The following is an 11,678-nucleotide window of genomic DNA, read 5'->3' on the forward strand; positions in this document are numbered from 1 at the left end:
CAGCCACACCAATGATTCCTGAACGGGACAGCTCGACAAAACTTGACCAAAACCGCTCTCACAGCTCTCTCAGCGATTCAAATTCAGCTGCAAACATTGTACAAATCACGTAATAACAACCACTTGATACTTACACTTTACTAAAAAAAGCAACATACACAAAGCAGAGAGTACAGTACCTTTGCTGTTGTCTTCAGGCTGGCGGCTGGATGTGAATGAGTATTTGAAGCTGAGAACAGTCGAGATGAATGGATGCTGCGCTGCCTAGCAACCGAATGACCAATCAAATAAATGGAAGACAACTTCAAAGAGAAAACATGTTCAACATGGATAACTCAAAGGACATACTTACTGTTGTACTGTGTTTGTACTTCCTTAGTGATCTTAAAGCCACTTTCTTCACTTTAATCGCCTTTAACTCGGCAGATTACATGTAAATCCGATGTGTACAGTATAGGTGAGCCAATAAATGCACCACACACACGCACAGATAAAAACGAACATATACACATACATTTGGATGATTTTATTGACATATTGAGTTAGTTTTTAAATAGTAATAGTTTTATGTTGTATTGCTAATGTTTCTGTTGTTTTTTGTATATTTTCCAAATATCTGATCACTTTGATGCATTGGCAAAACTGTTCCTGAAACTTTCATGCCAATTAAGCCATTGAATTCAGAGATCAACACTTAATTGTGTCATGTTGTCTTATTTATTTGTTGTAATTGTGCGTAGACAGCTTAATATTATTCAGCATTTACATGTAACTTTAATTCTGGGTGTACCTGAAGTGTGTGTCAGTCTTCCAGAACGCGTTTAACTAAAGGGTATGCAGCTAAATCTACAGCTCCCTCTAGTGGATTCAGTGGAGAAGTGGGTCACTATGTGGAGCAGGAATATGCAGGAGGTTGTGGGGTACCATCTTGGCTAAAAAGAAACCCTGCTTTCTGAAAGAAGTCCTCAGGCCATCTCAAGTGTTCACCAAGTCCTAATGATAAAACCACCGCCACATCAGTCACCGAGGAGAGCCCAGCTCTCATCGTATGTGAGACATCTCCTCCAGGAAAGGTGTCTTTATGCAGCCTGTGCAGAGCTGGTCCATCCATAGAGGAGCCTCGTGCTGCAGAGGTGCGCGACGTGGGTAAAAAGTGTAAGAGAGGTCGTAGTTCAAGAGACAGCTGAGAGAGGCCATGTAGACGTCTGAGAAACGAGACAGGCGTCTGGAGAAGTAGGTGGGGTTATGTGACGTCCGGAAGATGCTGCCGAACTGAGGGTTGAACAGGTTCTTTGTCATCACCCTGCAACATAAAAGGTTGTGCTGTAATTTGATCGAATTACTAATTACTTTATAAACTTGTTGGTAGAACGAACACAGTTTTCAATCTTATGTGTATATCAAGCTTTATGTGGTAAACAAAAAACGCCTGCAAATTATGCCAAAGTTCTCTGTGTCTGGAAATCTGAGCTGCAAAAATCTGTTGTTCTCCCAGCCACCAACTCTATCATTTGACATAGTTGGTGGTCTGGGAAAAAGTAAGGTCTGTTTCATTGCAAGCGAGCAATTAAACTTAGTGAAAATAGCATCACAAAAATATGAGAGTAGAGGACGTTATGGACAGGGAAACATTTTACTCAGATATTCAGCTGCATTAATTTGAGCCACAATATTCACAGTGGAGTGAGGGAGTGCCCAATGCATCCTGGTACATATAGGCATTGTAATTACGGCTCCACGAGCAGGAGAACTCAACAAACATCGGTAAATTTATGCGACATACCCTGACTGGAAAACCACAGAAATGTAGGAAAAATGTATTCCCTTTTAGATACCACCACTTACTTGAGTTCTTCTCTCTCCTTCTGCCATTCCTGAAAAACATCTTTGGACTCTGCATCCCGATGTATCTAGGACAACAGAGACAATGAGCTGATAAAATCAAGAGCTATAGTTATAAAAATAAAGAACAGTTAGACAAAGACTTAACAAGCGAGCATCGTCCGAATACACAGGTTTGGTGCTTCATTCATTCAGTTTCACACGACTTAAAGGACGGCTGGGGATCGTTAACAGAAGCTACATGAACAGCAGCTTGGACAACTTTTTAGCAACCTCATTGTCTAGATTCTATCACAGAAGTTACCAGTCTTTAAATGCACACCAGGGTTTCCAATCAGCTGATTTAACAATTTGATACTGTCTACTTTAATATAACAATGCAGCGACTTCTTCTCACCTGTAGTTGCTCCATCAGGCCGGTCAGAGCCTGCAGCCAGGTGAGGTTCAGAGCATACTGGTCTGTGCTCACCACTTTGGTTTCATGCTCCAGCTCGGGAACGATGGCCGCTGTCCTCCAGCCGTGTCGCAACATCAGATCCTGACAGAACAAGTGAATCGGCTTCGTTCAAATTGTACCACGCAATAAGCAACCTTTTTAAGCTCCTTGTGATGCCTATTGTATAGATTAATCTATGTTTTATTTATTTCTTAACTGTTAATTTGTTATTATATATTTTCATTGTGGGTATTGTGTGTGGAACACTTTATAACTGGGTGTTTTATTAAGCTTTATACATATATATATATCAGGCCGTCTCTACCGCCATCTGGTGTTTGACATGTTCACTGTGAGGCCTGCTCCGGCTCCACCCACATGCCACATGAAAACATTTTGGGTATTGTGCAATGCAGTGAGCCTCTGAGGGAGTGTCAATCACTTTGTGTTTTCAAGGGCCAAGAGCATAAATAATGTATGTGTTTTTTTAACTGATGAGTTCATATCATGGCAGCAATCCTTGTAAAAAAAACACACCATGGAAGGCAACTCTAAAGATACTTTAAGCCCCTTCACACATGCACTGCATTCCAGAAAATTCCAGAGATTTTCCTGGTGGGCTGCATGTGTGAATTTTTCACCCCGACTTTATGCAGACTCTTTCCTGCCAGCTTCCTAGTTAGAGGTCCGCAAGAACGCGGGGTCAGCTGATAAAACAGCAGGTAAAACTCACCCTGTGCATTCACTGTGAGCGAGTGTGCAGGGTGATGGCCCGGGGTGAGAGAGACACGTAACAGGATGGACAAAAACATCCAAGGTTGAAGAAGAAGGATTGCAATTGTCTTGTATATTACAAGACAATTGCAAAGATGTCTGCAAACTGGAGAGATGAAGACATTCAGGAGCCTCTGGCTGAGGGCCGACATCATGTCATGTCTTTATATTTTCAGGAAATCGTCAGGAGTGCATGTGTGAAAGGGCTTTCGATAAGGAATGTTCTACATGGAAAGAACTTCCTAAAAACTAAAAGTAACAGTGACTAATAAAATGGAAAATTAACCCAGGATCCATTAATGATGTAATCGCCGGGCTTTGCCACTTACTGCCAAGTCACTATAAAGATGGTCTCCAAAGTAAAGAACCTTTGAACCTCGCCAGCCTGTCAGTCGGAGAAAGTCAAACAGGTTCCCCTGAAATGCAAAACAAAACCACAAACCACGGGCCTTCCTTTAGTACATTATGGCACAAGTGAAAACCTGCCTCATTTGCGGCATGTAAAAACAAACCCGTGAACAGTCAGAGTCAGAGAAATCACTGAGTACCCTCAAGTAACACAGACCTGTTTGTAGATCTGCCCCTTATCCAAACTGGTTATTTTTTCCCATCTAAGGTCTCCGTTGCCGTCCAACCGTCTGAAAGGTCTGTAAGAGGAAACACATTGAGATCTCTCTCCAACACAAGAAGCTCAAGTTACATCAATGTGCTTGTTTAGCTCTACAGAGTGATGACTCACTAAACCAAGAGATTAGCGTTCTGTTAGCACTCTCTCCGCCACGTGAACTCACTTGATACAGTCAGTGAAGAAGTGAGGTTTGTCTGCCTGCACAATGACAACGTCAAAGAAGTCTCTCCAGTTTTTCCCAACCATGTGCGTCATGCCTTTATCTCTGCGCACAGGAAAAAGAAAGGATTGCAACAGAGCTGTTTACACTCATGATGACTCAGAGCGGAGTCATCGAGACGTGCAGCACAGAGAGAGAACACTTACACAAAGCTGAAGGGACTGTTGGTGATGAGGAAAAGTTTCTTTCCGTTGCTAACCAATCGATGCAACACAGCATCCGTCTCCTCTCCTCTCAGGATGAACTTATCTATTTAAGAGAAAGAAGACACAACCTGTAACTGTAGTGTTGGCTTTTTTGCAGGAATTGGCAGACTTGATTCGAAAGTAGGGAAGGGATTTCTTACTGAGATCTTCCATGACCCATTTGTACATGAAGCCTTTGAGGTGAACCATGCCAACTGCTTCCTGAGGATTAAAAGAGTTTTATATAAAAGATACAGATGAACAAATTATCTGCGTTTTTCAACACTTTCATGGTGCTTTTCCTCATCTAGAATGAGCATATTTTGCTGGGATAAAAGAAAGAAATGGGTAACATAACAAGAGTGCTTAAAAACCTCATAGTTTGCAGGTTTCTTTTCCCTGTAAGTAGATCCTATGGTGACATAATGGGCATGCTGTAGTGCCCTGTAACTGTAAACCCAAGCACCTCGGCACCGAGAGGTAAAGCGGTCATTGTTGGCTGTTCTACCCACGAGAGTCCATTTCAAACTTTTCCCTGAGCTCAGCAGATTCCTGAGCCGCCAGCTGAAGAATCACAGCACGGGAAACAGTCAAATACACCGAGTCAGTTTGCTTCTCCGCGTGAGCTGCAGGGTGAGGCCACAACTACGTGTAGCATTTATTACAGTGAGAATCAGGGGGTGGGCAAGCTCACCGAGACGTCTTTGAAGAGGTTAACAGGATCGTATTCCATTTCGTTGGTGATGAAAAAATCGTTTGCTGCAGCCAAGAGAGTCATCTCAGGGATGGAGAAGATGTCCATGAACTGCTTCACCTTTGGTCCCTGGGATGGAAAATACATTTTAAATAAAGCCAGGGCGGGCAATTTCTTATAGAAGCTGTTTATAGTAGTTTTTTATGTTTTGTTTTCATCCTGTCAGCAATCAAATAATCAAATGTTCTTAAAAAAATAAGAAAAAACAGCATCTGTGGCTGCTGCAAGCCTTCAAAAAGGCCGTCCAAACAAATGTTTGGACATGATTTTTTAAGGCTTACATGCCTGTCTACTTGCCTATGTGTTTGGTCTAAGCCTGCACTCATTGTGCATGAGCAGAGTCTTACACAAGCTAAAACTAGCAAGCTGGTTGCACAATAATGACAAGGGAAGGAATTCTGATACATTAAGTGATGACAAAGATATGCTTTTCTTCTCTACTCAACTCTATCCCATATTAACTGGTAGGATACTTAAAGCTTTCCTCCAGTGAACATCAAGTGTGTAACCTTGTAAACATCTCCATGTGGTGTTCCTCATGTGCTACAAGACATATCAGGGACAACATAAGCAGTCGTCTCCATGGCTGGGCCTGTCTGCTTTTAAACTGCAGTGTACCAAGGACAGGCTGAACAACACGTTTTCAGATTGGCAGGATTGTGAGGTCACAAACCTAAGGAGCCAATCCTGTTAATGGACGGGGTGACGCTATGCATATCATTATGTGTAACCTATGGCAACCATCATAATTTCTGAAAACTCACTATTGACTACTTACGTTAACGTTACTACTGCTAATGACTACATTTCAAGCTAGCTAAGTTTCAACAAGTTGCCACTAAACCGTGGCAGAGACGTGTTTTGTTTTCGGCTGTAATTTTGCGAAAGAAGAAAAACATAGTACAGAGTCGGCGGGGACGATGCAGATTGGGGAATGTTTAATGAGGGAGAAGGAGGAGATGCCATGGGAGGATTTTTACAAGGTAATTAAATGTAATTTGCAGAAAGAAAAACATATCAGACACAATTTATTATTTCAAGCAGAGCATTTTATACGTCTTAAAACATGACTGGAGCTGGTCTTTAAAAAATCTAGTTTTCTGTTGCTTGTTTCTCCAAAGTTGCCCTTGCTATTTAAAGGATGCAGTTCATGTTGGTGAACATTTAAATTAGCTTATCGTTTGAATTGTGGGAATTGTACAAATGCAGGGAAAGGCCAAATATTTTTAACACCTTCATTTCAAGATCACAATCATTTCCTTAACCTTAAATGAAAAGGCTTGTTTTCTCAGAATAATAAACTCATGATCGCTTTGAAAACAAATGAACAACCAAAGTCCAGAAAGGACCGACGCATGACAATCCTGATAATTAACATTATAAGTGATATGAGGGAAACACGTTTAGCCTCGTCATGTTAACAGGTTTAATATTTTGTTTTCTAACCCTGAGTATAACAAAGTTTGTTTTTATCAAATTAACAAGATAATTAACAAGATAATTAACTTGTGGAATTGGGATAACAGCATTAAAAATATATTGCAAGTAAGGCTGTTCTGTCTGTGAAGGTTCTCAGTCAAGGCTTAATCCAAAAGGCAACTGGACTTGGTTGAAGTTTTGAAGTTCTTGGATGAAGCTTTGTTTGGCTCTTCTAGTCTTCCTTACTTTCGAATGACTTCCTAATTGCATTTGGAACCATTTTGACAACAACCGCTTCCCACTGAGAGTCTGTCCAAAAAACAGAGCCGTCCCCCATTGAGGTTAGAGCCACAACAAAACTATTTTGGATCAGACTGTTTCAGGGATAATAAGATGTTGGCGAGTCATACTTCTGTTTCAGGAAAACACTTAAAAGACCTAATGGGCCGAAAACTATGTGGGCCCGATTCCAAATTGCTCCTAATTAGCAAACGAGTCAGATTAACCTCCATGACTGTCAGACTCGATAGAGATTTCTACTGTTCGTGACTGACTGAGTGCAGCTTCTGGAGCGTCTAAACTAAAAACAAATTATTTTAGGGGACACAGAGTTCTTGTGATCAGCTTTTCAGGCGGCCTTCCAGCTGATTCATGACGGCAACGGAACAAATGAGATTACCAAATTCACCATCAGGATTTATGTAATAGTGAGGCCACGCACAGCCAAACTCTTGTGATATTTGAGGACAGAAACGGACATAATCCCGCGCTACAGCCGTGTTCGCGAATAGCCGGATGAGATTAGAAGAGATGTGTTGAGCCCAAAAAGTGAAGAGGAGATTTCCCATCTGTGCCAAACCCAGAACATGTTTTACAGAGAACACGCAGGCAGGAAATCGCAGAATTACAAAAGTCACTAAATGTGCAATAACTGTCATAAACTCCAGGAAGCTTTCTCCACCAGGTTAGTACAAACATTTAAAGCCCTATTCTGGTCTGGTATTCAGTCTACAGTAATAAACTATAATTAATCTGTTTCTCTGTGGGAAACATCCTCCTCACCTTTCCATAGAAGCCACTGTCCTGTGTTAGCGGGACATGATAAGTCCCCCCGTAGAGCCGACGGACCTCCTCATCTGGCAGTGGGCTCAGTCCCCTTGGAACATCAAACATAACACACAAAGTATAACTAGAAACAGCTGGTTTGCATTCAGCAGCACGGATGTAGAAAAAGGACAAAAAAACACGAATGTGGTATTTATAGATTAAACTCAGCAGGCAGCACAGCAGCAACCTCTTACCGGTAAACTGTTCCTGGTTGGATGTAATGGAAGGCATCTATCTTCATAAGAAGACCCTATATAGAGAAGGAAGAGATGTAATATGTAATAATGTATATTTATAGGGAATGTTAACATTTCTCTTCCTGCAATAGGACATTTGAGATTTAAAAGATTTTACCTTTTCGATGTCATAATGAAGTCCCCGAGCAGCAAAGTTGGGAATGTAATCATATTTGCCGATGCCTTTAGGGTACTGTCAAGCAGGGGGACAAAACGCATTAATTGACCTGAATATAAAAGCTGTTGTTATGCCACTATATTTAATCTAACAACTGTAAAATAACCCAAATAAAATGCTACAAAGTCCCTCAGAAAGGCAGAAATAACACAGGTTTAAAAAGGAAACAAATACCATACAATGTCAGCAAAAAGGCTTTCTAATTTAAGTATGTTTTAATAAAAGGACTTTAAGGAGATTGCTGACTCAGCTGACCTTAAAGTGATCAATTAGGAAGCCCTTTGCTGTGTTGTAGATCGCTGTGTTGAGGGCGTTCGAGTACAGAGCCAGCGTGTAGTCGTAGTCAAAGCCGTAGATGTCCACCTCCTCCAGGCTGACCTCGTTGTTGGCGTAGATGGTGGAGGAGTTGAGGAGGTTACACGCGCCTGGTGGGATCAGATCTGAGTGCAGAAGAATAAACACTAAATGTCAAATGATCAAATCAAGGCCATTCACAAGATCTGGCTTATATTTCAATATAAAAAAACTAAATGTAATATACTGTTTTGTTAAAATGTGCTGATTCTGCACTTCTGCAGAGAGCAAAGAAGTTACTCCACTGCAGTTTTAATCTAGTGACGCTGGCAAGCCCATCTGAGGTTGCGTAATGTGTGCTTCTAAAATATCAACTGACTCTGTAACATAACATGTCAATCCAAACAAGAACATTGTGTACAGCCTTTACCAAAGCAAAACATAAGAGTATTTCATTTCACCACTGAACTGGAGCATAGCATACATTCCTTTTGTTATTATCTATTTGAGCAGTCTGGCTGGCCTATATTTTGATACAGTACAACATTCATGACGTTTACACATAGGCACACATTAAACAAACAGTCTACAATCTGCTACTGAGGCTGTCTCTAATACTTTGGCTGGAATATGAGCACGGGAGAGGGCCACTGTGTGTCTATAGGAGAAAGTAGGCCATGTCCCTCTGTCCTGGGACAGTCCAATGAGGCCTGCAGCTGGCCACATACACATGTGTATGTGCTGACCCTGAGGCTAGTCCTCCTCTAGTTAATCTACGACAGGAAATGCCTCTATCTATACTGTTAGAAATTATTAGACCTCGACCAGCTGCAATAATAACATGTTTGCATGTCAGCTATAATTATCACCTATCACAACAACACTGTAAGGGGGCATTGTGCTGCATAATGAGTTGTTTTACTCTTGAAACCTAAAGTATTTTTGCCTAGAAACTTACTAACTTGGTATTTTCTTAATTATTACCAATATTGTAACACACTAATTGTATAATCAATCACTCATATCACTCTAAGTTTCTAATATATATATTTCAAGGCTTTATTTTGCAGTAAACTTTTATTTCTATTTGGATCATTCGTCTAAATACATCTATACAAAATCTCTAGCTGTATCGTCTGATTTAAATTCATACTATTATTGTTGTGGTTAGTGTTTATACAGTATGGATGTATTGTTATTATCATTTTGATGCCAATTTTATGTTATATTGTTTCCAATGAAATATTAAAGCTTCTGTGAGGAACTTTAGGTTTGTGTTTATTGTGGCGCCCCCTGTGGACAAAGCCGTACCTCTGATCTCTTTGCTGATTTTGTCCTGTGCATGCTTAAGTGGTGGTTTTTAACAAAGAATCTCCTCCTGCGTTCTATAACAGTCATATGCATCACTCACTTTAAATATTTGCCCTGGAAAATGTAAACAAAGGCAGCATGCAGTTTCAGGCATTAAAAATAACTATATAGGAAATAATCTGGTTTGCTTTTGTAGGTCACATAGAGTCATCAGAATTAATTCAGGATGTTTCATACCAAGTGAAAAACTCCTTGCAGGAGCTTTAACATTATTTGGGTCGAGGTTTCAAAATAAAGCAACTGGGTTTTCTGGCACTTTTTATTTGTTTCACGTGTCTTTTAATCTATTTTTAAACCGTGCAAAATATAACTAAAAACAAATTAAAATGGGTTTTTAAAAAAAGCTACTTGGCTTAATAACTTTCTGTGAAATGATGACTAAATAATTGGTCTGCCATACCCCAAACAACTTTTTTCACCGATAGCTAAAAGTAATTCCTGACTAATAGCTCTTTTTTCGTCTGTTGGTGTTTTTTTTTAAAGACCAAATAGTTGCTTTTGGTAAAACAGTTATCTTTAAAACTCATACATTTCTGTGCACGTCATAATACTGTACGTGTGACGCGTGGAGGCATTAATGTCCCATCTGTCGGTTTGGATGAACACAAACAAAATGTCCTCACTGACGGCAGAACATAGCTGATGCTATGAAAAGAAAAACTGCACGTTTGCTAACTTGCATGGGAGACACTTTGGGAGAACAGGGGGTACTCTTACCGTGAACCATCCGCTTCATGTCGTTGTAGCGCGCCCACAGGTAGGACCTCTGGTCAGCTGGACCAGCGTTGGAGGTGTAGGACCGTCTTCTTACACCAGTAACACCCGGAGCACCCACGGGCTCCTTGGGTCGTTTCTTCTCCCCTGTCGTGCATCTGTGAGGAGACTCGCCGGATGCTGGCAGGTTTCCACTCGGCTGCCTGTCCGAGTCCGAGCTGCAACTTTGTTCTTCTTTTGTTTTTCCGTGGCCCTGCTTTCCTCCTCCAAACTCCCTGCACGTGGTGGAAAATCTGTTCACTTTAGAAGATCGAACAAGAGGCGGAGTCCTATTTCCTCTTGTCCATAGTGTACGGGTTAACGCTGTGCCCACTGTCTTTAAAGACATTTTTGCAGCTGAAATGTAAACACGACTAGAAACTGCTGCCTCTGCACACTGGCATCAGCAGGCTGAAAATAACATTCTGTGGATTTCAATGAAGCCACGCCCGATCATATAAAGGGGCGGAGCTATGCTCACTGCAGCCAATCAAAACCAATGATTTTTTAGACGTCTAAAATACATTCATGTACTTCTTTTGTACACAGAAATAATATATACCGCAACATAATTCTTTATTTTAGATTAGTTGATTTTCTATATTTTACATTCTGTAGGTAAACGAGCATTAACACAGTATAAATAAAACCAATTAAAACTAAAAATGCCACAAGCAGTAACATTGTTTTGACAGCAGTTACAAAAAAATGTCATGTTGATGTCAAGAGTAATTTCTCATGTCAAATTGAATTTATAATCATTTCTAGAACATAGACTTGTTTTAATCTTTCTACCTGTCCTAGATTATGGTAATATAATCATTATGCATGAATTAACTGTTACGACAAGCTAAAAAACTGTAGATATTGTTTATATTGTTAATCAGACTGCTATTGCATTCATAACATTTTAGAGTTCAAACAAGTGCACTTTTTATGAAATTGTGGCTTAGCAAGTACACATGCATCTTTGCTCTCTCTACTGTTTTTTTCATTGTAACTTTTCAGGGGGAGATTTGGAACTTACAAAACTAGTTCTGCAGGTCGTCCTTAGATACAGGCTCCAACACTAAGTATTAAGCTTAGAAAATCTGCTGTTAAATATGTTGCTCCATGCAAACAGATATAATCTAAAACGGATGAAAAAGTTCGATAGTATGATGCCAAAATAGTTTTGAGAAACTCATTCAGGGCTTTAGTCTTGGTTGTGAATGTTTTGGACCAGAGGTTTTGGGCAATACTGTGTTAACCATGACCAGGAATTGGGAAATTAGACACATCGCAGGGGGACATTCACACAGTCATCCCAAAATGGAAATTCTGTTATTAGTCATACTGCTCAGCGGAAGCTGATGTTTATTTAAAATGTCAACTAAAGTTGAATGAGCAGCATGCTGCATGAGAACAAAAGGACGGAGGATGTTCTGTGCAGACTGTAAAGCAGCTTGAGACAAATGTGTGATCACCAGGCTGCAGACTTT

General features: G+C 40.4%; 1 protein-coding gene across 1 annotated transcript; it reads right to left on the reverse strand.

The window, feature by feature from the left end:
* Positions 1-534: 534 nt before the first annotated feature.
* On the reverse strand, positions 535-10,580 carry nt5dc2 (5'-nucleotidase domain containing 2). The gene is made up of 14 exons (XM_069660206.1): positions 10,162-10,580; positions 8,035-8,219; positions 7,720-7,794; positions 7,560-7,615; positions 7,321-7,414; positions 4,780-4,908; positions 4,247-4,307; positions 4,047-4,149; positions 3,844-3,945; positions 3,618-3,699; positions 3,382-3,468; positions 2,240-2,380; positions 1,846-1,910; positions 535-1,303 (listed from the first exon to the last, which is right to left on the reverse strand). The coding sequence occupies exons 1-14, from the start codon at positions 10,544-10,546 to the stop codon at positions 1,042-1,044; spliced, it is 1,827 nt and encodes a 608-aa protein (XP_069516307.1). The 5' UTR covers positions 10,547-10,580; the 3' UTR covers positions 535-1,041.
* Positions 10,581-11,678: the final 1,098 nt, after the last annotated feature.

Source organism: Semicossyphus pulcher, unplaced genomic scaffold, assembly GCF_022749685.1.
Source record: "Semicossyphus pulcher isolate SPU_LCO1_2020_fin unplaced genomic scaffold, fSemPul1.0.p SCAF_13, whole genome shotgun sequence".
Classification (NCBI taxonomy): domain Eukaryota; kingdom Metazoa; phylum Chordata; class Actinopteri; order Labriformes; family Labridae; genus Semicossyphus; species Semicossyphus pulcher.